The sequence below is a fragment of the Argopecten irradians genome, chromosome 3 (assembly GCF_041381155.1).
Source record: "Argopecten irradians isolate NY chromosome 3, Ai_NY, whole genome shotgun sequence".
In the NCBI taxonomy this organism is placed as follows: Eukaryota; Metazoa; Mollusca; class Bivalvia; order Pectinida; family Pectinidae; genus Argopecten; species Argopecten irradians.
The window spans coordinates 59,470,543-59,497,412 of NC_091136.1; the positions used below are offsets into that span (position 1 = coordinate 59,470,543).

Sequence of the window (26,870 nt, forward strand, 5' to 3'; positions counted from 1 at the left end):
ATACTCTTCTTTCACATTGCTCTTAACAACTATCTGTCGGGTTTAATCAGATCGCTAAATATTTAATCTGATGAAAAACAAAAACTTTCTACACAATTTATAAACATTTTATTATGTCATGACAGTATTGATTGTAAATAACATTCTGAAAACAATTTACACATGCTGTAGTAACTTAAAGCTATATGTCTTCAAACATAATATGATTGAAATTAACATCAAAAACAGGTCTCTAGTCTGGTGATCAGGCTACAGGTCAATAAAAATTTACATCACATAACCTGGTTGTGAGACTACAGGTTAATAAAACTAACTTTACATTAACACCAACAACTAGCCTGGTCTCCAGGTCACAGGTTGATATAACTTTACATTAACACCAACAACTAGCCTGGTTATCAGGCTAAAGGTCAATAAATCTTTACATTAACACCAACATCTAACCTGGTGATCAGGCTAGAGGTTAACCAATCTTTACATTAACACCAACATCTAACCTGGTGATCAGGCTATAGGTCAATAAATCTTTACATTAACACCAACATCTAACCTGATGATCAGGCTAGAGGTCAATAAATCTTTACATTAACACCAACAAGTAGCCTGGTGATCAGGCTATAGGTCAATAAATCTTTACATTAACACCAACATCTAACCTGATGATCAGGCTAGAGGTCGATAAATCTTTACATAAACACCAACAACTAACCTGGTGATCAGGCTAGAGGTCAATAAATCTTTACATTAACACCAACATCTAACCTGATGATCAGGCTAGAGGTTAATCAATCTTTACATTAACACCAACATCTAACCTAGTAATCAGGCTAGAGGTCAATAAATCTTTAAATTAACACCAAAAGGCTACCGATCAGTAAACATCAACATTAATGGCACACCTAATATAACATCTACACCAGTAACAGTGTACCACTAATGTGTAATCATGTCACACACACAATAACAGTTTTAACATGTGTATACCCCGCCTCAACACCTCTGTATACACATGTAATAAACATAGAACAAATAATACATTTCTCAAGCAGTTAGATATGAATTGCAGCTACTCAAAATGCAGTCAACCTTTTCAAGGCAAAATACTTGGACTCATTCAGGAAGAAAAATGTATACCAGTTCATTGTAAACTGAATGTTTAGTGGAGTGATTATGGCACAGTTTGGTAACAATAACAACTGCACATATGTACACGCTACATAACAACAGCTATGAGGGTGGACAAGTACTCTTTAGTACAAACATAACATTGACTTGTGTCAATTAGTACTAGCATCATTTCGTCACAAATTTCAAAGTAAAATCAACAAACATACGGATTTCTTTATCCACTAATAATTAAATGCCTTGATTAATCAGCTTTTTGGTTGAATGAATGCAAAGCAAATACAATTTTTTTTATTGGAAAAGCCTATTACTATATTATGTAGCTGTAGTTTACAATAGCACTATCTCTTAACAAGATTCAGTATACATTAAAAATGAGTTTTCATATAAATCCTCAAATATCAAAACGGATTTCAGTAAAATGTTGTAGATAAAATAAGATAAGAATTATAAGATTTAAATTTACAACTTATGAAGATTTAATCGTGCTTAGAGTCCTTTGGCAGAGATTGTGATAAGATGTGATTGTCTCCCCTGTCACCTCACAATCTAATTTTAAATACAGGTACTATGATGTTACATGATATTCAAAATGTTATACACAATAGGAAAGTCTATAGGACTCTTTGGACAAATACAACTTTGATTATTAAGGGTTGAAAACCACAACATTGGTCTGTTTCAACTGTTTTGTAGAGTGTGTCAAACCTTAACTGTTTATAAAATACTCCAGTAGAAATAGAAGTCATGGATTTCACAGAAGACAAATCCAGAGAGAATAGCTTGCATACCTGCCAACTTTTTGAAATAATTTTTTGAGGTAATTTCATGTGTTTAAACTTTTAACCTCAAGAAAGTATACTTGGTAACCCCATATGAAGAAAGTAAGGATTGATTTTTGCATATTTTGACCTGTTCTTTCTGATGGTATAGTCAGATTTTTGACATTTCGAATATTAAATAATTTGGACTTGCTAAAATGGCCTTAAATTAGGGTTCAAAGTCTATCGGGAGTCTCCCTAAAAAATAGGGAGGGTTGGCAAGTATGAGCTTGACGACAAGATATTTACAAACATAAGAGTAACAAAATTGTAAAAAAAAAATTGTAACAAAAATATCTGCCATCTTCACCAAACATGTTTAAATCTTGAGACGAGTATTAATGTTTGTCATGGATAAAGCAGTGATGATGACATGAAACACTGCCGAACCCCTGGTCCATGTACCATGATAGCTAAAACTGATCAAATACACTGTATGAATGATAGGTACAAAGTTAGTTAATAAATAGTGTTAATCCATTACTGGACCCCTTCTACATATCACCTTGGCAATAAAGCTGTGTGACATTTTCAGAATAATTTCACCAGAAATATAAAATAAAAGTAATGAAAACTTAAACATGAACAAAGTATTGGTATAAAATGTAATGTTAACAATACAAATATCTCTTCTTTTACCAAATGTTCGGCCACTTGACATTTGTATTGTTTAAATTAGATATTTACTCCCTCTGGAAGATAATTGTCTGAAAGTAAAAGGTAGTGAAGAGAGTCAACTTGAATTTGGTTCTTTCAAAATTAAGAAATGACAATTCCAAGATATTTTGAATTTTGAGGATTTTCAAAGTTTAGACTCGGTTAAAGTTCTGAAGTTTGATACATGAGCCCTGATTGTACCTTGTGATGACAGGGATGTTTAAATGTATAGCACCATATAATTTGTAATTGTTATCAAAGAAAACATTTGCAGGCTGTGTCACAGTGTTTTTAACTGTCTTGACCTCGACAGGATTCTGGAATATTGCAGTGTGAGATGTCATCAGGCATCATAACACATCATACACCTACGGTAAGTAACTGTAACTATTGAAGTTCATCCTTTCAATTAATAATTGGTAGCTACTTTCAGATTAATTTGTTACTCCAGATTTAATGATTGTTGTACCATTTCACTCATTGTACAGTTGTAGGTAATCCAGATACAAACTGGATTTGTTTGCCTACTGTTTTCCACTGTTTTGTTTGACAGAACACCTGAACATGTAACATGACATCACACCACAATTAGACGTCACAGATCCACGCTCTATCCATACAAAACACACCGTAGAATTTGTTGAGGAAGAACGATACGATAAACGCTGATAATTGTTGCCCAACAGTTGACATAAAACCTTTTCAACCATGAAGGCTCCCCAAAAATTCTGAATTTGACAAGTTTTCACTCTCACAGCTCCACTTGTTAACAGCCTCGGGTGTCAGTATGAAGTTTAACCTCCTTAAGTGGCAGACGACTAGAATTCATTTTTGCGACACAATGACCATATGGTTACTGCTGTAGAGGTCCGTATAGCACTAACACATCGTCCAGTGATCATTTCTGCAGCGACACGGGCCATGCAATGTTGGCTGCTGTTCGCTTGTAGGCAAAAACACAGTTCTTCTTGTTGTTCTGGTGTTCATTTTTCAAATCTTGAGGAATTTCAGCATCCAGCAGTCGCCTCTCTACAAAACACATACCAACATTACATTAGATTCATCTCAAATTTATTGATAACAGAATCAATAACTTTTCTATTAATAAATGTGATACCCGGGGCACCTGGATGGTATAGATGGGGTAAACTATTTTGAAAATACCTCTAGTTAACTTGGTGTTTTAAAATGAAACACTTTCAATCATAATATGTATCTTTTGTACATGAGTGAAAAGCATTTTTATAAGATTTATACTAATACCTTTTATATAATATGTTGCCGAGACAGCACAAGGGAATTTATCCTGCAACTGTCCCACATACTGACCGATAACTACAGCCGGATAAACTTGTGCTTTATCCGTCAATACCAAAATGCTTTATCCGTCAATACGATCACGTGAATTTGTTCCATATCTGACGGAACTTTTTCTAACTTGACCCAGAACTTGAACCTTCCGGTGAATGAAACGTCATTCAGTCCCGCTAAAACGTGACGTAACATTCACCGGAATGACGTCATTTTTACGCTATCGAAAATCTCGTATGGCGGTGTCGTCTTTTTCTTGGCTCATGACAAAGGTATGTATTGTAAAGTAATTCTTTAATGGGTATTTATTGTTTTTTTAGTATTTTCATTTTGTTTCAATGATATATCACACTGAATAATATTACGGATACTGTTTGTGAATGCGCTTATTTAATTTCCCACGGCAGTAAAAAGGAGTACACTCTCATTCGGTTTACTGAATGAATCTTTACCTCCGCATCAAGGAAGCGTCTCGCTTCGAGCGAAACCAAGTAAATAACTGTCAATTTGCTTTCGTTTTGAATGCCAAAGTGGTTGCAGGATAAACAGAATACACGGTTAGTATCTTACAATACAAGTTTTATTTTGGTGCTCGACACGGAAAGCCGGGATGACTCGGCAAAGCCTCGTCATCTCAGCTTTCCTAAGTCTCGCACCAAAATAAACCTTGTACTGTAAGATACTAACCATGTATTCTCTATGTATTTGTCATGAGAAACTCACCTTCTCCCTTGATGAGTATATAGAGGCCGTAGTCCTGGGGGTTGGTCACCTTGAATTTGTGGGCTATCAGTGTACCTATAAAGGATACAAAAGGTAAAATATCATTTCTGTATCATTTCTCATATTTTCTTCTTTTTTTTTTTAAAATAGAATATGAATACTTGTATTTTTGTATCAATACAAACACTAAATGACATTCACAACTTACAGACATCCTTGGTATGCATTTTGGGTCGGACAGGCAGTGTTTTCCAGATGATACTGTCTCTCAGTTCATCAGGGATGGCAATCTTCAGGAAGCCTTGTATGTCCTCTATACCTGGTAGGTGACCCTGAATAACAATATTATATTATCAACCAACACAATAGAATGCCATCAATAATATCTCTAAACAATAGAATAGTATCATGCCATCATTAATATTGATTATCTAGAATTTAGTATACAGAATAGTTTTAAACTGATAAGAGTTTTAGGATTACCAGTATTAAAGGAAATTTTGATTTGAGACATATTTTCCATTTTCCCTCTTAAAAGTAAATCATTTTTTTCTATAATGAAATACAGAATCATAGTCAGTACCTCATGTTGCGTAGTCTGTGTTTCCTGCATGTCGCGGAACTTTTTGAGGACGAGTACAGCACTGCTGAGAGAGGTGAGATAGTAGCCACCCTCTCCATTCAACAGAGATGGATGGATGAGCCCCCAGATATAGTCCGACTCGATCTCCGCCGTCACAAACCCACAGTGTACCAACACATAAATCATCATCGGCAAGAAATCTGTATGAATTCAACAGGAATGTCTATTAAAATATGTAACATGGCAATGTTCTATATGGACATATGTTAGAAGTTATGTAAAGGTGTCCAATATGACAGATTTCAAATGCTCAATTTTGATATGTACATATTATTTGGTTACTTATCTTATAAAGTGAGCTGTTTCACTAATTATACTGTCCATTAAAATGACAGACATATATATAATCAAAGAATTAGAAAATGACTGCTGCTGGTAGTATTCATTGTCAAAAGAATAGAAATCACATCCACATATATCTACTAAAAGACCTGGACAATGGAGATATAGACGATATATATTGGCTAATTGATATAACAGACAAAAGAATAGGACTTACCATCAGCTCCCATGGGAACAGGTCCAGGCCTGGAGTGCTCAGCTTTGTTGGTCTGTAACAAAACAAAAATGATCAAATTAGCTACCCTGTGACTAAAATGACACAGATTGTGAATAAAGGGACATAACTCAATATATACAGAAATGTAACAGCTACTCTGTGAAAAAAATTACAGAGATTGTGAATAAAAGGGACATAACTCAATATATACAGAAATGTAACAGCTACCCTGTGACAAAAATTACACAGATTGTGAATAAAGGGACATAATTCAATATATACAGAAATGAAACAATGTGCAAACAATGTGCAGAGAAGGCTAGATATTAGGGGCTTCCTGACATCAGCACTCAAAAATATATCACTTCAACAAATGGTTTGATTTCTTTCATACTGGTTCTCTATAAATTATTAAATAAAGTTATGGGTGGATGATCTAGTATACCTACCAAACAAGAGACCAGGACATCATACTGGCCCTAATCAATAGTTAAATGTTGAGACACTACATTACATGTAGTTGTTAGATGTGACTTACACACTGATAGATGATGGCAGTGGCACTCAGTAGATACTCCAGCTTCTTGAGTGGGGAATATGCTTTCTGCATCTTTGTGAGATACTGTTTGATAGATTCCATCACGGTGCTGTCCGGGGGCGAGATCCCAGGCTAGAACAGAAAGACAAATTAATGGTAATAAAAGGGTTAATCAGCCCTTAACTACCCATGATGACTAATACATCATCTATTAGATGTATAACATAAACTCATTGTTGTAGAGACTTTGATATTGATGTCTAAAACAATAAACTCATACCCCCAGACCGATCTCTTTAATGTAACAAAAGTAATCTATGATATTGATGTCTAAAACAATAAACTCATACCCCCAGACCAATCTCTTTAAAGTAATGTATCAAAAGTAATCTATGATATTGATGTCTAACACAATAAACTCATACCCCCAGACCGATCTCTTTAAAGTAATGTAACAAAAGTAATCTATGATATTGATGTCTAACACAATAAACTCATACCCCCAGACCGATCTCTTTAAAGTAATGTAACAAAAGTAATCTATGATATTGATGTCTAAAACAATAAACTCATACCCCCAGACCGATCTCTTTAAAGTAATGTAACAAAAGTAATCTATGATATTGATATCTAAAACAATAAACTCATATCCCCAGACCGATTTCTTTAAAGTAATGTAACAAAAGTAATCTATGATATTGATGTCTAAAACAATAAACTCATACCCCCAGACCGATCTCTTTAAAGTAATGTAACAAAAGTAATCTGTGATATCGTGATGAAATGTATCTATTGTGTATTTTGACAATTATGACTATAACAATCAATCCTTACCCTCAGACCGATCTCCTCTGGAGACTTTGTTCTGGCGTATCGGATGTTTTCAGAAAGATTCCTCACACTACCGTTTCTGTAAGACAATTTCAAATTACAACAATGAGGTAAATATTGACAGTAAAGCACTATATACATAGAGTTTGACTTATTTATTCATTACTATGTTTAAATCATGGCTAACTGACCTGGTGTACTCGTTGACAAACAGTTGGTAGATGTGATGTTTGAGAGGCTGCAGAACACATACATGGAGAGCTCTCTCTATAATGGCATCCACATTCAGGATCTCATTCGACCGTAACTGGAAAATAAAAGTCGGATCTCAAAATAGACAAGCACAATGTTACATTAAAAGGTTTAGTATACTAAACATTCAACAATCCACTGATCAACCCTTTCTCCTAGATGTTGTGAGCAGCCACAGATGGAGTACTTATTGTTGTTGATGAATACAAGGATAACTCATTATACCAATGTTGATGGAACATTGGTAAAACTTGAAGAAGATTTAGATCCTAATGGACAAACTAGTTATTACGGCTATATAGTTTCTTGTGTAAACTGATCCACTTGAATGACTTACCCGTGTTCGCTCTGTTTCAATCACATCTTCTAGTTCATGCTTAACGAGGTAATTCCTGATACCTGTCATAAACTGGCGTACCTGTTGAAGGAAATAATCATCTTTAGGGAACATACTTCAAAACACAGCTTGTTTGATTCACAATGTTACAATGCAAAACATTATTCCTATAAAATTTAAATTTTTCAAAATTTTCTTATGCTTGTCATAAGATAAAAGTTATAAAGCCAAGAGGTGATCACATAATACAGTATTAATGTGTCTTAGAATTTGATTCATTATACACAATAAACAGTACATTTTACATACGTTTCTGGTGACAATGCCAGGGTTGGTCTCGGGACTCTCTATGGTACACTGTATAAAGTTGGCTATCGTACTCCCAAACGTTGTAAGCTTGTTCTCTGATAACCTGACATCACAAATAGTAAACATCTATATCAGAAATAAGTTCCGTATCATCATATAATGAAAAATCAAACGTACAGATTTCACCTATTACTGTTTGTTAGGTCTTGGGATTTTGACACACTAGCTTCTTGAGGACAACAAATATTTTATATCGGTGAAATGTTCGTACAGAGTCTGAATAGTTAATGTTTTATAGATAAAGAGAGTAGTGTGATATTTATGTTTTTTTCAATGTAAATCAGTATCTAGAAGCTCTATAATACACACACAATACTTACTTCGTGATATAGTCTCGTATTCTTGTTTCAGGACTTTTGGACTTTGATTTGGAAGCTTCACGTATATGTGCTGTGAATGTTAAATAAACGTAATGATGCCCCATGGTTGAATAGAACTATGCAGCCAATGTTGTTTACTTTAAAAGCTATTTATACAGGCTTTGGAAAGCTTCATCAACGTCGCCAAAAAGTCACAGAAAATGGCCTTGTAAGTAATCAATTAAATGTATTTGGTTAAACGACTTGTAAGTTGACAAATAACAAGGAGCCGCAAAGCATGACATTATCCCCGCACCCCGCAGTTGGTATGAAAATCAAAATACATGTATATATCAAGCTCAAAGTAAGAGTTATTAAAGTATAACTTTAAATGTGTGTGAGTATTGTAAAACTGAAACAAGAGGCCAAGAGAGCCTGTATCGCTCACCTGGTTTGTAATGCCAAGTTATGTTAAAAATACAGGTTCATTGTTTCTTTTCTAAAGGAATTTAAATATTTACCTCTATTTCCCCTATCAGGCCCCGCCCCTCCTGCCCAAGGCTGTTTTTGGCCAAATTTGGTTACAAATCTATGAGGAAATTTATGACTAGTAGCGATTTAAAGGATTAACCTCTATTTCCCCTATTGAGCCCTGCCCCTCTTGCCCCCGGGGGTCAGAGTCAAAATTCATACAAACTCTGTTCTCCTTCTCCCAAGGATGTTTTTGGTCAAATTTGCTTACAATCCATGTAGAACTCTATGACGAGTAGCAATTTATCAGATTTACCTTTATTTCCCCTATTGGGCCCCGCCCCTCCTGCCCCCTGGTTTGTAATGCCAAGAGCCAAAATTTATACAAACTCTGTTCCCCTTCCCCCAAGGATGTTTCTGGCCAAATTTTGTTACAATCCATGCAGAAGTCTATGACTAGAAGCGATTTAAATGAAATGTTGACAGACGGACAATGACGGATGGATGACAGATGGACGACAGACTGACGCCGCGCTATGACATAAGGGGTAGGTGATTTAATAAAATTAGTCATCCCTCGTAATTACATTAAATCTAAAACTCTATATCACTATATATCAGAAATAAAACATTATATGTAGAGAGGATATCTATGTGCAGTACTAAGTTTGTTTACCTTTCGTTGTTTTAGGTGGAGCCATGCTGTGGAATGTGTTGGTTGTTGTTGATGCCTCTGACTGATCGTCGTTGTCCTGGCTGGCTTTCCGCCTCTTGTTTCCCACACTGGACACTAGGTGGTGCTCCCCAGTATGAGTGGGACACGGAACATTGGGGAGTGGCGGCGGCTGTACATCAGGCTGAGGCGTATCACAGATAGACTCCTCCTCCTCCTCCAGTAAGGTAGAACTCGAGATCACACTGTTTCTTACACTCGACACAGGTCGGAACTTCTGGCTATCAGTTCGCCACGCCTGTATACGCTCATTCACATCCATAGGGGGCACTAACTTCGGATTATTTGTTTTTATTAATAAGGACTCAAAAAAGTTATTCCCCCATGGCTTACAGAATTCAGTGCCCGTACTTGTGTGTGAGCGTGCTGAGGGAGGGGCATACTGATTTGTTAGATTGTCGTACTCAGACAGAACACGATAGTTTTTCACTGGCATCACAGGTATGGGTTTAACAGTTAATGAAGGATTTTCATTAGAAATAATATCCTCCATCGTCGAGTATTCAGACTGACATGAGCGTACAGACACTTGTTTTTGATACACTGGAAATTTCCTGAGTGTTGATGTGACCTGTTCCTCGGGATCATACGCGATGCCATCCACCATCATCTCAGGCATGCCATTTTTCCGTTTCCCTGTGTCACTAATACTTTGATCATCACACTGAATAGTCTCAAGCTTTTTAACAACCTCATCAACATTATCCCTACTTAACACTGATAGATTAGACAGCCATTTCTTCTCTCGCTTGCCTTTTTTATTGTTCTGTTTTCCACCACTAGGTGGCAGTTTATACATGGCAGGATTAATTGCAGGACTATTAGCACCAAATTGATTAAACGTAAAGTTTTCACTGTCCTCCTCAACCCGAGGTGAGAAGATGGTCTCTAACTTTGGATTATGTGACATACCTAATACTTTCCGTGATTGCACATTGGCACCCATTGCAGGTGCTGATCGGCGTCGTTGCCTTGGTGTGGGTTTCTGTTCCTGTATTTGACCAGGTTCTAAGGCATCAAACGGCTCTGCATACACTGGACTTTTGACGCCTGATGCAACAGACGAAGCAGCACTACTGTTGCTATGGAGATGAAGAGATGGCGGTTTATATTTGTGTATTGGACTTGTCTGCGTTTGAACTGAAGCCTTTGGTCGGTCTATCACTTGTTCAGACTTTGCTCGGAAACCCACAAAATCTACCTGCATTGGCACACTGAGATTGTTCTGTTTATTAGACTCATCGAGACTGAGTGCTCGGAGCATACGTCGTTTAGGCATGACATTGATCACATTAGAACCATCAGGTCTATTGTTAAGGTCATTCTGTGACAAATTGTACATAATGTTTTTCTGACTTTGCTGTGGTTTTTGTACATGCACATCATTTAGATTGTCTGTCTGATGAAATTTGGTATAGTCGTCAGTCTGTATGGATACACACGACACTGGAGTATTGGGTTCGGATCCCTTAACAGAATTTACAGGAGTATTTATCACAGAGCATTTTAATGATGGCACAGGGGTGGGAGCTGTGGAGTTCTTCCATATATCCTCATAGTCACTCATTTTATCTGACAAGTTACTTTTGAAATACTGATTCTCCGGCAGCTGGAGCAGATCAAGAGAGGTGGTACAGTAAAGGTTTGATTTATGCGATTTGGGTTTAGGATGAGTTTGTGACAAGGGCGATTCCTCACGGTAGTTATAGTCTATAGAGTTTAGGGAGGAGGAACTCCCCAGAGTGTGGGGGGTTAGTGAACGACTACTACCCCCACACCGATCACACACTTTACCACTGTCTGTCAGACTCGACCCTGAAGGAGAGTCCTCACGCATTGGTCGACTAATCACTGGAAATATCTGTTCTGAGGACGTCGTCCTCTCATGATCACTGTGAGACGTGTCAGACATCTGTCCCATCGGAGCGGTATAACTCTGGCCTGACGACGACCGTTCATGATGAACCACTAACTGAGAACCTAAATCCGACGAATTCCTGTCGTGTTCTGAAGAACTCTTGTCTTGACTTACATTAGAATGTCTATGTTGGCCAGAGAAGATTTTGTTTGGAGTGGACTGGTCAGATCGAGAACACCGATTTTCAAGATATTCTCGTGAACTGCCACTGGACTGACTAGAAATAGGACGTGAGTTATGGTGTTGGGGGAAGTGTTGTAAAGACTGGGCAGTGTGGGGCCTCAGGGACACATGGCCTGACGCCTCGGGACCCACAACAGTTCCCTGTATGTTGATTGGCTCACTAGTGGACTTGTGGAGCATCATTGTGGAGTGTACCCTGGAACCACAGTTGTCCTGTAGACTGGCGTTAGAGCCCTTGTCAAATCTATAAGATGTCCAGAAATCTGCAAACAGAAATCAAACATCAGGTATCAGTGAATATTTATTTTTTTATCTTGATGATTTTTACTAACGAAAGCAAAATTCTTCTTAGCTATTGATAATAATGGTGATTATGTGTCTTTTTTGATTACGAAAAACAAAAAAATTGACTTCACAGAAAATAATCTTATATGATAATATGTAAATGAATATCTAATTATTCAATTCTTTATCAATTACCAGTAGGATACCATAACAATCCCTAAGGGATCTTGGCGCCCAGCAAAGATATGTCTGACAATGGAAAGAGGGATCTTTTCTCTGCTTTTCAAACTACAATAATCAAAATTGAAGATGGCGGCCTATTGGCCATCTTGCACACCGATTGGTCCCAAAATGCAATATGTGCAACTAGGATCCTAGGGGAACCTACATCTGAAATTTGAGAACGATCCAATCAGCACTTTCTGAGAAATAACAGTAAAAAACTTTTAACTATCAAAATCCAAGATGGCTGCCATCTTGTTAACCGATCAGTCCCAAAATGCAATAACATGTGAAATGTGAGAAAGATGCCTTCAGTACTTATATCGAAATAGCGGTAACAAGAAATGTTAACGGATGGATGGCGGAAGGACGGACAATGGACGAAAAGCGATTTGAATAGCTCACCATCTGATGATGGTCACTAAAAAAACAGTATTAATTTGATACATCCAATAAATATGATGTAATAATACCTTGTCCCAGGTAGGAGAGTGAGTTAAGTTCCTGTAGTGTGCGGGCACGCATGATGGTGGGTGGAAGTGTGAGAACATGGGGCAGCTCTTCCCTGCAACAGATATAAAGAGGGGACATAACTCTTCTGATAAATATAACCCTGGTAAACAAAAATAAAAATCTCATAAATATGACTTTTGTAAACCAAAGTAAGTATTCTTGTGATAATACAATGGAAGAAATTAAGACTACACCAAAGACTTACATGTTTTGATGGTAGAAGGCGAGAAGATTGGCAACATTACAGAAATAATGATGTGAGCCTTGTAGTTGTAGTCCGTTCTCTGTGGACATGATCAGGTAATGATCAACATTAGCCACGCCCTTCTCTGGAAACTGGACACTCAGCGCCAAGGTCTGAGGCTGACTTGACTTCCTCAGGATGAAGTTCTGAAGTCAATGTCAGGGTATCATTTATATATCTCATAGACTGATGTATCGCTGACAAGTCTGAACATATCCAAAAGAAATTACCAGAAAAAAGGTTTTCTACATTAAAGTTTGAAATATTTCAACAATTCAATTAAAATTCCCAAATGAAAATAACAAATATATCCCGGTATACATTTTATTTAGTAGTTTTATCCATTATATTGTACCATCTGTAATAACCAGTCTACACTCACCCCAGGGTCGCGGTCCTTCAGTTTACCACTGTCTGTCAGACTCGACCCTGAAGGAGAGTCCTCACGCATTGGTCGACTAATCACTGGAAATATCTGTTCTGAGGACGTCGTCCTCTCATGATCACTGTGAGACGTGTCAGACATCTGTCCCATCGGAGCGGTATAACTCTGGCCTGACGACGACCGTTCATGATGAACCACTAACTGAGAACCTAAATCCGACGAATTCCTGTCGTGTTCTGAAGAACTCTTGTCTTGACTTACATTAGAATGTCTATGTTGGCCAGAGAAGATTTTGTTTGGAGTGGACTGGTCAGATCGAGAACACCGATTTTCGAGATATTCTCGTGAACTGCCACTGGACTGACTAGAAATAGGACGTGAGTTATGGTGTTGGGGGAAGTGTTGTAAAGACTGGGCAGTGTGGGGCCTCAGGGACACATGGCCTGACGCCTCGGGACCCACAACAGTTCCCTGTATGTTGATTGGCTCACTAGTGGACTTGTGGAGCATCATTGTGGAGTGTACCCTGGAACCACAGTTGTCCTGTAGACTGGCGTTAGAGCCCTTGTCAAATCTATAAGATGTCCAGAAATCTGCAAACAGAAATCAAACATCAGGTATCAGTGAATATTTATTTTTTTATCTTGATGATTTTTACTAACGAAAGCAAAATTCTTCTTAGCTATTGATAATAATGGTGATTATGTGTCTTTTTTGATTACGAAAAACAAAAAAATTGACTTCACAGAAAATAATCTTATATGATAATATGTAAATGAATATCTAATTATTCAATTCTTTATCAATTACCAGTAGGATACCATAACAATCCCTAAGGGATCTTGGCGCCCAGCAAAGATATGTCTGACAATGGAAAGAGGGATCTTTTCTCTGCTTTTCAAACTACAATAATCAAAATTGAAGATGGCGGCCTATTGGCCATCTTGCACACCGATTGGTCCCAAAATGCAATATGTGCAACTAGGATCCTAGGGGAACCTACATCTGAAATTTGAGAACGATCCAATCAGCACTTTCTGAGAAATAACAGTAAAAAACTTTTAACTATCAAAATCCAAGATGGCTGCCATCTTGTTAACCGATCAGTCCCAAAATGCAATAACATGTGAAATGTGAGAAAGATGCCTTCAGTACTTATATCGAAATAGCGGTAACAAGAAATGTTAACGGATGGATGGCGGAAGGACGGACAATGGACGAAAAGCGATTTGAATAGCTCACCATCTGATGATGGTCACTAAAAAAACAGTATTAATTTGATACATCCAATAAATATGATGTAATAATACCTTGTCCCAGGTAGGAGAGTGAGTTAAGTTCCTGTAGTGTGCGGGCACGCATGATGGTGGGTGGAAGTGTGAGAACATGGGGCAGCTCTTCCCTGCAACAGATATAAAGAGGGGACATAACTCTTCTGATAAATATAACCCTGGTAAACAAAAATAAAAATCTCATAAATATGACTTTTGTAAACCAAAGTAAGTATTCTTGTGATAATACAATGGAAGAAATTAAGACTACACCAAAGACTTACATGTTTTGATGGTAGAAGGCGAGAAGATTGGCAACATTACAGAAATAATGATGTGAGCCTTGTAGTTGTAGTCCGTTCTCTGTGGACATGATCAGGTAATGATCAACATTAGCCACGCCCTTCTCTGGAAACTGGACACTCAGCGCCAAGGTCTGAGGCTGACTTGACTTCCTCAGGATGAAGTTCTGAAGTCAATGTCAGGGTATCATTTATATATCTCATAGACTGATGTATCGCTGACAAGTCTGAACATATCCAAAAGAAATTACCAGAAAAAAGGTTTTCTACATTAAAGTTTGAAATATTTCAACAATTCAATTAAAATTCCCAAATGAAAATAACAAATATATCCCGGTATACATTTTATTTAGTAGTTTTATCCATTATATTGTACCATCTGTAATAACCAGTCTACACTCACCCCAGGGTCGCGGTCCTTCAGTAAATGCACTGCCCCGGACCTTCCTATGTCTGAGAGATACCATATTGCATGTGTCTTGGTGAGACGCTCCAAAAACGAGATGTTGCGTCCCTCTGAACCACAGGAGTCGCTGCCTGAAGTCTGGACCCGGTCTGGATACGTGGGGATCTCCAAACCCTGTATTTTGACAAGGATAATTGTTATGATTTCATAAAATCTGTAGAGGCAAAGATTTGTAAAGAAATCATAAGTCAAACATAAATATATATACACTGTACATATATGTAAATCTCTCTAGTTGCAATAGTCAAGGTCATAAAGGACAGGGAGAGATTTGGACAGTAAGAAAGTACATTGGTACAATTTGTCTCATTGTAAACTACAATCCTACCGTCTCCACTGCTGATATACAGAGGTGCATTACAAACTATAGTCTTCCCTGTATATGGCTGGATTCAGAAGCCAGTAGACCTCCTTGACTCATCTTTTGATGTGTCATAACACCATGACAGCTCGATGGACAATTGTAACATAAAATGGGTCAAGGAGACTTTCTAGTATAATTTGTGCTAAGGAGCACCAAGTTCACTGACAACTCACAAACTGTTTTTATAATTGAGGTCATACACTTTTTTGTTATAAAAAAAAACTAACTATGCATAGTTCATATAGAAACCAACAAAATGTACAATAGAAAGTACAAAAACATATTTTATTGCACTCTCACACTTCTAGTTCTCAAATAAATGGACAATACCATTTTAGCTGGACATCAAATCAAAATCAGACTCAAGAGGTTATAAGTCTATTTTTTATATGATAGAGAATATTAGTTACTCACTAAAGATTTGTCACTGAGGATATGACAGAAAATATTATCATACCCCCTACACCCCAAACCAATACGACCTGGTCCATACGTAATCACACACCATACCTTGTTGTTGAGACCAAACACATCCAGATGAGCAGATTGGAGCGAGTCACTTCGAGTCTTCTGCTCGCTGGAGTAACTGTCTGTTGACGCCAATGTTCCAAAGGCGCTGTCCTCCCCGCGCCCAGGGCTACTGTCCGTATACGTCTGCTGGGTCTTCCTATTAACAGAGTTAAGCCAATAACCATAATTAAATGATCTTAAATCAGTTTCTATAAAACATGTACAATTAAATCTGTCTATAAAGATCACCCAAGGGACAAAAAATATCTTTAAAACCAAGTGGTCTTTATACACTCTAAGGAAGAGGTCATATTACACAGGTGGTCTTTATACACAAGGAGAATTGGAATGAAATTGTACACTCTAAGGTCTTATTACACAGGTGGTCTTTATACACAAGGAGAATTGGAATGAAATTGTACACTCTAAGGTCTTATTACACAGGTGGTCTTTATACACAAGGAGAATTGGAATGAAATTGTACACTCTAAGGTCTTATTACACAGGTGGTCTTTATACAAGGAAAATTGGAATGAAATTGTACACTCTAAGGTCTTATTACACAGGTGGTCTTTATACACAAGGAGAATTGGAATGAAATTGTACACTCTAAGGTCTTATTACACAGGTGGTCTTTATACACAAGGAGAATTGGAATGAAATTGTACACTCTAAGGTCTTATTACACAGGTGGTCTTTATACACAAGGAAAATTGGAATGAAATTGTACACTCTTAGGTCTTAATACACAGGTGGTCTTTATACAAAGAGAATTGGAATGAAATTGTACACTCTAATGTCTTATTACACAGGTGGTCTTTATACAAGGAGAACTGGAATGAAATTGTACACTCTAAGGTCTTATACAAGGTGTCTTTATACACAAGAAATTGGAATGAAATTGTACACTCTAAGGTCTTAATACAAAGGTGGTCTTTATACAAAGAGAACTGGAATGAAATTGTACACTCTAAGGTCTTATACACAGGTGGTCTTTATACACAAGGAGAATTGGAATGAAATTGTACACTAGTCTACAAGGTCTTAATACAAAGGTGGTCTTTATACAAGGAGAATTGGAATGAAATTGTACACTCTAAGGTCTTAATACAAAGGTGGTCTTTATACACAAGGAGAATTGGAATGAAATTGTACACTCTAAGGTCTTATTACACAGGTGGTCTTTATACAAAGAGAATTGGAATGAAATTGTACACTCTAAGGAAGTGGTCATAAGGAAGTGGTCATATTACACAGGTGGTCTAGATGGAGATGGTTGCTCAGACAAGTTTACAATGTATTTGAAATTTCATTATGTAATATATGTATTTATTTCTGTTTTGAATTCCTTACAGAAACAAGTACATGATGCACACTAACATGATTGGTATAAAGGACTTTTTATCGTTAATAACTTTACAGGAAGTTCTAGACGACAATAGGAAATTTATATCACCAAATATTTTCTTAGTAATCTGTTTGTATAATATATTTAAAGAAACACAACTGATCACCTGTAGACTGCACAATAGTAATGTAATGTCCAGTCTTTATTAGACCCCCACACAACTGTCATAACACCTTAAACATTCCCTTATATGGTACATAGCTCCAGGACAAGGTCTCGTCTAAACATTGTTCCCACATTGTAGTAAATGAAATTCAAAAACCCATGTAAAATATTTTGCCAACTTCTTTATTGGTGTTTAAAAGATTTGTGTAGGTCGCTGGGTACAGGTAGAATTATATATATATCTGTGTTGGAGTATCTGGCTGTTTTTGTCCCCGCTGTGGACTGTAATAAGCTGTACAGACGAGACCAAGTGTCACAAAGTACAATACCTCAATACATGTCATACACACAACTTTTGTCCTGTGGTACATTATGGTAATGAATACATGTATATTTGTACCTAGTCATTTGAATACTACCTCCCCCATATAGAAGTAATGTACACTGTAAGGTAGGTGTCGAGTAAGATTTGGATCCCAGTAAGTTCCACTATCACTGCATCAATACCATCTATGTGAAATACTTTTGTTGTTGCTGGTGACGCCAGACTTGGTAGGTTGTGGAGACTGTTCCGCCCACAGGCTTTGGTCGCTGACCCTCGGTAATATCAGCATGGTCTCCGACACACGACCCACACTAAAGCTTAAACACTGGTAACAATACAAGATAATAACAGCTTAAGTTATTAGTCACACTGTACCAAATGTAGTAATGTTACTGAACACAACAGGTGTCCCATTTACTCAATCACTGAACCATCATCTCATCTGCTCCATTTACTAAAACTTCACCATCTATGAAGTACAAACAAAGTTTTACATCCCCAAAGAACCAGTCGTACATACAACCCTAAATCTCACAGAACATTTCACAATGCTATGTAACCAGTCTCCAAAAGGATAAATATGTGTCTTGCCCAATGAAACATTATCAACAGTAAAGACCAGTGATTTTCTCCGCATCTAAAGCTTTCACTTGTAGCAGACATTGAACCTGAGGTAAGATGGTAGCACTGACCTCAACAACACCTGGCAAACAGACCCAACGAATCATTGTCCTATTATCCTGGAAGGCAAGGAGTTATACCTGTCTAAATATGTGTCAACCTATTTTTATCATCCTCCCTTTATAAATGATAAGTCTACCTGTATATGGCCTGAGGAACTATGTATATAAACACTGCACGGTAGATTATGTCATTAATGATCTAGTCGTGTTGACAAATAGATTTTAATAAAAACAATTTTTATATCAAGAAGGTTTTACCATGCTGCAAAGTTTTACACAACAGTACTGTATAAGACCATTTTTACTTGGGTCCCCATCAATCATATAATATCTATACAGTGTAACTTCCCTTTATAATTAGTAAACAAAGGTCTTAGAACAATAGCAAAATCACAAAATAGTTAAATCACAATAATAAGTAGTAAACAAAGAGTCAGTCAGGTCATTGTAATACCTCAATAAACCAATCAGTATAGAAACAACAGTGACACAGTGTAAGGTTACATGTCAGAGAAAGATACTGTTACCTGTTACCTCTTCTTAGACACCGTAGTTAGCTGGTTCCAGCTACTATTCCAGTTACTATCCAACAATAAAACCATTACATGTCAGAGAAAGATACTATCCAACAATAAAACCATTACATGTCAGAGAAAGATACTATCCAACAATAAAACCATTACATGTAAGAGAAAGATACTATCCAACAATAAAACCATTACATGTCAGAGAAAGATACTATCCAACAATAAAACCATTACATGTCAGAGAAAAATACTATCCAAAAATAAAACCATTACATGTCAAAGAAAGATACTATCCAAAAATAAAACCATTACATGTCAGAGAAAGATACTATCCAACAATAAAACCATTACATGTCAGAGAAAGATACTATCCAAACAATAAAACCATTACATGTCAGAGAAAGATACTATCCAACAATAAAACCATTACATGTCAGAGAAAGATACTATCCAACAATAAAACCATTACATGTCAGAGAAAGATACTATCCAACAATAAAACCATTACATGTCAAAGAAAGATACTATCAACAATAAAACCATTACATGTCAGAGAAAGATACTATTCAACAATAAAACCATTACATGTCAGAGAAAGATACTATCCAACAATAAAACCACATTACATGTCAGAGAAAGATACTATCCAACAATAAAACCATTACATGTCAGAGAAAGATACTATCCAACAATAAAACCATTACATGTCAGAGAAAGATACTATCCAACAATAAAACCATTACATGTCAGAGAAAGATACTATCCAACAATAAAACCATTACATTATCAAAGAAAGATACTATCCAACAATAAAACCATTACATGTCAGAGAAAGATACTATTCCAACAATAAAACCATTACATGTCAGAGAAAGATACTATCCAACAATAAAACCATTACATGTCAAAGAAAGATACTATCCAAAAATAAAACCATTACATGTCAGAGAAAGATACTATCCAACAATAAAACCATTACATGTCAGAGAAAGATACTATCCAACAATAAAACCATTACATGTCAGAGAAAGATACTATCCAACAATAAAACCATTACATGTCAAAGAAAGATACTATCCAACAATAAAACCATTACATGTCAGAGAAAGATACTATTCAACAATAAAACCATTACATGTCAAAGAAAGTTACTATCCAACAATAAAACCATTACATGATCAGAGAAAGATACTATCCAAAAATAAAACCATTACATGTCAGAGAAAGATACTATCCAACAATAAAACCATTACATGTCAGAGAAAGATACTATCCAACAATAAAACCATTACATATCAGAGAAAGATACTATCCAACAATAAAACCATTACATGTCAGAGAAAGATACTATCCAACAATAAAACCATTACATGTCAGAGAAAGATACTATCCAACAATAAAACCATTACATAGTCAGAGAAAGATACTATCCAACAATAAAACCATTACATGTCAGAGAAAGATACTATCCAACAATAAAACCATTACATATCAGAGAAAGATACTATCCAACAATAAAACCATTACATGTCAGAGAAAGATACTATCCAACAATAAAACCATTACATGTCAGAGAAAGATACTATCCAACAATAAAACCATTACATGTCAGAGAAAGATACTATCCAACAATAAAACCATTACATGTCAGAGAAAGATACTATCCAACAATAAAACCATTACATATCAGAGAAAGATACTATCCAACAATAAAACCATTACATGTCAGAGAAAGATACTATTCAACAATAAAACCATTACATGTCAGAGAAAGATACTATCCAACAATAAAACCATTACATATCAGAGAAAGATACTATCCAAAAATAAAACCATTACATGTCAGAGAAAGATACTATCCAAAAATAAAAAACCATTACATGTCAGAGAAAGATACTATCCAAAATAAAACCATTACATGTCAGAGAAAGATACTATCCAAAAATAAAACCATTACATGTCAAGAAAGATACTATCCAACAATAAAAACCATTACATGTCAGAGAAAGATACTATCCAACAATAAAACCATTACATGTCAGAGAAAGATACTATCCAACAATAAAACCATTACATGTCAGAGAAAGATACTATCCAACAATAAAACCATTACATGTCAGAGAAAGATACTATCCAACAATAAAACCATTACATATCATAGAAAGATACTATTCAAAATAAAACCATTACATGTCAAAGAAAGTTACTATCCAACAATAAAACCATTACATGTCAGAGAAAGATACTATCCAAAAATAAAACCATTACATGTCAAAGAAAGATACTATCCAACAATAAAACCATTACATGTCAGAGAAAGATACTATTCAACAATAAAACCATTACATGTCAGAGAAAGATACTATCCAACAATAAAACCATTACATGTCAGAGAAAGATACTATCCAACAATAAAACCATTACATGTCAGAGAAAGATACTATAAAACCATTACATGTCAGAGAAAGATACTATCCAACAATAAAACCATTACATGTCAGAGAAAGATACTATTCAACAATAAAACCATTACATGTCAGAGAAAGATACTATCCAAAAATAAAACCATTACATGTCAGAGAAAGATACTATCCAAACAATAAAACCATTACATGTCAGAGAAAGATACTATCCAACAATAAAACCATTACATGTCAAAGAAAGATACTATCCAAAAATAAAACCATTACATGTCAGAGAAAGATACTATCCAACAATAAAACCATTACATATCAGAGAAAGATACTATCCAAAAATAAAACCATTACATGTCAGAGAAAGATACTATCCAACAATAAAACCATTACATGTCAGAGAAAGATACTATCCAAACAATAAAACCATTACATGTCAGAGAAAGATACTATCCAACAATAAAACCATTACATATCAGAGAAAGATACTATCCAAAAATAAAACCATTACATGTCAGAGAAAGATACTATCCAACAATAAAACCATTACATTCAGAGAAAGATACTATCCAAAAAAAACATTACATTCAGAGAAAGATACTATCCAACAATAAAACCATTACATGTCAGAGAAAGATACTATCCAACAATAAAACCATTACATGTCAGAGAAAGATACTATCCAACAATAAAACCATTACATGTCAGAGAAAGATACTATCCAAAAATAAAACCATTACATGTCAGAGAAAGATACTATCCAACAATAAAACCATTACATGTCAGAGAAAGATACTATCCAACAATAAAACCATTACATGTCAGAGAAAGATACTATCCAACAATAAAACCATTACATGTCAGAGAAAGATACTATCCAACAATAAAACCATTACATATCAGAGAAAGATACTATCCAACAATAAAAACCATTACATATCAGAGAAAGATACTATCCAAAAATAAAACCATTACATGTCAGAGAAAGATACTATCCAACAATAAAACCATTACATATCAGAGAAAGATACTATCCAAAAATAAAACCATTACATGTCAGAGAAAGATACTATCCAACAATAAAACCATTACATGTCAAAGAAAGATACTATCCAACAATAAAACCATTACATGTCAGAGAAAGATACTATCCAACAATAAAACCATTACATGTCAGAGAAAGATACTATCCAACAATAAAACCATTACATGTCAGAGAAAGATACTATCCAACAATAAAACCATTACATGTCAGAGAAAGATACTATCCAACAATAAAACCATTACATATCAGAGAAAGATACTATCCAACAATAAAACCATTACATGTCAGAGAAAGATACTATCCAACAATAAAACCATTACATATCAGAGAAAGATACTATCCAACAATAAAACCATTACATTCAGAGAAAGATACTATCCAACAATAAAACCATTACATGTCAGAGAAAGATACTATCCAACAATAAAACCATTACATGTCAGAGAAAGATACTATCCAACAATAAAACCATTACATGTCAGAGAAAGATACTATCCAACAATAAAACCATTACATGTCAGAGAAAGATACTATCCAAAAATAAAACCATTACATGTCAGAGAAAGATACTATCCAACAATAAAACCATTACATGTCAAAGAAAGATACTATCCAACAATAAAACCATTACATGTCAGAGAAAGATACTATCCAACAATAAAACCATTACATGTCAGAGAAAGATACTATCCAACAATAAAACCATTACATGTCAGAGAAAGATACTATCCAACAATAAAACCATTACATATCAGAGAAAGATACTATCCAACAATAAAACCATTACATGTCAGAGAAAGATACTATCCAACAATAAAACCATTACATGTCAGAGAAAGATACTATCCAACAATAAAACCATTACATGTCAGAGAAAGATACTATCCAACAATAAAACCATTACATGTCAGAGAAAGATACTATCCAACAATAAAACCATTACATGTCAGAGAAAGATACTATCCAACAATAAAACCATTACATGTCAGAGAAAGATACTATCCAACAATAAAACCATTACATGTCAGAGAAAGATACTATCCAACAATAAAACCATTACATATAGGAGAAAGATACTATCCAACAATAAAACCATTACATATCAGAGAAAGATACTATCCAAAAATAAAACCATTACATGTCAAAGAAAGATACTATCCAACAATAAAACCATTACATGTCAGAGAAAGATACTATCCAACAATAAAACCATTACATGTCAGAGAAAGATACTAAAGATAAAACATAATTATCCAAAAATAAAACCATTACATGTCAGAGAAAGATACTATCCAAAAATAAAACCATTACATGTCAGAGAAAGATACTATCCAAAAATAAAACCATTACATGTCAGAGAAAGATACTATCCAAACAATAAAACCATTACATGTCAAAGAAAGATACTATCAAACAATAAAACCATTACATGTCAGAGAAAGATACTATTCAACAATAAAACCATTACATGTCAGAGAAAGATACTATCCAAACAATAAAACCATTACATGTCAGAGAAAGATACAATAAATCCAACAATAAAACTATCCAAAAATTACATGTCAAAGAAAGATACTATCCAACAATAAAACCATTAAATCAGAGAAAGATACTATCCAAAAATAAAACCATTACATGTCAAAGAAAGATACTATCCAACAATAAAACCATTACATGTCAGAGAAAGATACTATCCAACAATAAAACCATTACATGTCAGAGAAAAATACTATCCAACAATAAAACCATTACATGTCAAAGAAAGATACTATCCAACAATAAAACCATTACATGTCAGAGAAAGATACTATCCAACAATAAAACCATTACATATCAGAGAAAGATACTATCCAAAAATAAAACCATACATATCAGAGAAAGATACTATCCAAAAATAAAACCATTACATGTCAGAGAAAGATACTATCCAACAATAAAACCATTACATGTCAGAGAAAGATACTATCCAACAATAAAACCATTACATGTCAAAGAAAGATACTATCCAACAATAAAACCATTACATGTCAGAGAAAGATACTATTCAAAAATAAAACCATTACATGTCAGAGAAAGATACTATCCAACAATAAAACCATTACATATAGGAGAAAGATACTATCCAAAAATAAAACCATTACATGTCAAAGAAAGATACTATCCAACAATAAAACCATTACATGTCAGAGAAAGATACTATTCAACAATAAAACCATTACATGTCAAAGAAAGTTACTATCCAACAATAAAACCATTACATGTCAAAGAAAGATACTATCCAACAATAAAACCATTACATGTCAGAGAAAGATACTATCCAACAATAAAACCATTACATGTCAAAGAAAGATACTATCCAAAAATAAAACCATTACATGTCAGAGAAAGATACTATCCAACAATAAAACCATTAAGAGAAAGATACTATCCAAAAATAAAACCATTACATGTCAAGTGAATATAATTTTGATTGATCTTGATGCCACAATAATGTGGTTCTGTCCATCATTTTAAGACTACCAGCCTCAAACAGGCGTCATCTTAGATCTGAACAACTTACTAACAGGAACTTGGGAACACGACTCAGGTCGTCTAGACGATGAAAAATATGACGGGAGAAATAAAACGTGTCAATATTGGAGTTTAATAGTGGAGTGCCTGTTGACCTGAAGTAATACCAATATAGGTACATTACTCCTCTCCTAGGTCTCAGTGTCATTACAAATTGATATTTAAACGAAATAAACTCATAAAAACCGCCACAAAACAGAGGCTGGTTTATAGAATTACATTTGGATTAAACAGTGTACTTTTAAAGGTATTATGTTTTGGGTGACAGGACAAATTTATGCTTCATTGTAATGTACCTCATTCAAGAATACATGTTTATTTAATGGTGTAAAATGAAGTAATACACCTTCATATTAGATTAATATACAAATTAAGGAGTACAATATATATAACACCCGATACCATCCCTCCTGAAGGTTTTGTGTACCGTCATATCTTCAAGCATTGTATGCTGTGGTATTTTTGTCAGGGGCTATAATGAGTGTTCCTTAAGATCGCCACCTGTCAATCAAACAAACTACCCTGTGTGTGTGTGTGTGTGTGTGTGTGTGCGCGTGCGTGCGTGTGAGTGTGTGTGTGTAGCATGAAGCTTGGCTACACACTGCCTGGTGATCAGTTTAATGGGATACGTCATACTTACTTTATGTATATAATATTAGATTTTGTATATAAGAATAGATTTTGAGAAAAAAAGTGGGGTCCTTTTCATTTTCTGTGTTTGAAATGATATGGGAATGGCATGAACACAAACCCTGTTTGTGATAGTTGATACACATTCACAAGGGAAGATAACTATGTCTAGCAAAGGCTCAATACGTACACAAAAGACTGGAACTTAGCGTTGTTACTCGTTGTTTCAGGGTATGGGTAAATATCACACATCTCATCTAATAGTAGGTCCAGGTCATTGGCGATGTTATTCAGCATCTAAAAACAGAAATTTATCATCATAATTTAATTAAATGATTTTTATTTAACAAAACAATTATAGAATTCCTTATTATATCTGAGTCCATACATGTATAGTTTCCTTATCATATCTGTGTACATACATGTAAAGTTTCTTTATTATATCCGTGTACATATATGTAAAGTTTCCTTATTATATCTGAGTCCACACATGTAAAGTTTCCTTATTATATCCGTGTACATACATGTAAAGTTTTCTTATTACATCTGAGTACATACATGTAAAGTTTCCTTATTATATCTGAGTCCATACATGTAAAGTTTCCTTATCATATCTGTGTACATACATGTAAAGTTTCCTTATTATATCCGTGTACATACATGTAAAGTTTCCTTATTATATCTGAGTACATACATGTAAAGATTTCCTTATTATATCTGAGTCCATACATGTAAAGTTTCCTTATTATATCTGTGTACATACATGTAAAGTTTCCTTATTATATCTGTGTACATACATGTAAAGTTTCCTTATTATATCTGAGTACATACATGTAAAGTTTCCTTATTATATCTGAGTACATACATGTAAAGTTTCCTTATTATATCCA

The 26,870-nt window shown here is 35.1% G+C and overlaps 1 protein-coding gene across 12 annotated transcripts in view; it reads right to left on the reverse strand.

Moving 5' to 3' along the window:
- Positions 1-93: 93 nt before the first annotated feature.
- LOC138319243 (protein sprint-like) overlaps positions 94-26,870 on the reverse strand; it is a 71,206-nt gene continuing 44,429 nt past the window's right edge. For all 12 annotated transcript variants that reach the window (XM_069262251.1, XM_069262262.1, XM_069262259.1 and 9 more), the window contains 20 exons: positions 26,171-26,277; positions 16,273-16,429; positions 15,336-15,512; positions 14,915-15,099; positions 14,670-14,761; positions 13,357-13,952; positions 12,936-13,120; positions 12,691-12,782; positions 9,553-11,973; positions 8,427-8,496; positions 8,047-8,149; positions 7,738-7,818; positions 7,340-7,455; positions 7,152-7,227; positions 6,318-6,449; positions 5,780-5,831; positions 5,221-5,420; positions 4,846-4,969; positions 4,638-4,712; positions 94-3,632 (listed from right to left, as the gene is read on the reverse strand). In XM_069262251.1, the coding sequence (XP_069118352.1) occupies positions 3,502-3,632; positions 4,638-4,712; positions 4,846-4,969; positions 5,221-5,420; positions 5,780-5,831; positions 6,318-6,449; positions 7,152-7,227; positions 7,340-7,455; positions 7,738-7,818; positions 8,047-8,149; positions 8,427-8,496; positions 9,553-11,973; positions 12,691-12,782; positions 12,936-13,120; positions 13,357-13,952; positions 14,670-14,761; positions 14,915-15,099; positions 15,336-15,512; positions 16,273-16,429; positions 26,171-26,277 (5,172 nt within the window). In that variant the 3' untranslated portion in view covers positions 94-3,501. The remainder of the gene's footprint in view (positions 3,633-4,637; positions 4,713-4,845; positions 4,970-5,220; positions 5,421-5,779; positions 5,832-6,317; positions 6,450-7,151; positions 7,228-7,339; positions 7,456-7,737; positions 7,819-8,046; positions 8,150-8,426; positions 8,497-9,552; positions 11,974-12,690; positions 12,783-12,935; positions 13,121-13,356; positions 13,953-14,669; positions 14,762-14,914; positions 15,100-15,335; positions 15,513-16,272; positions 16,430-26,170; positions 26,278-26,870) is intronic.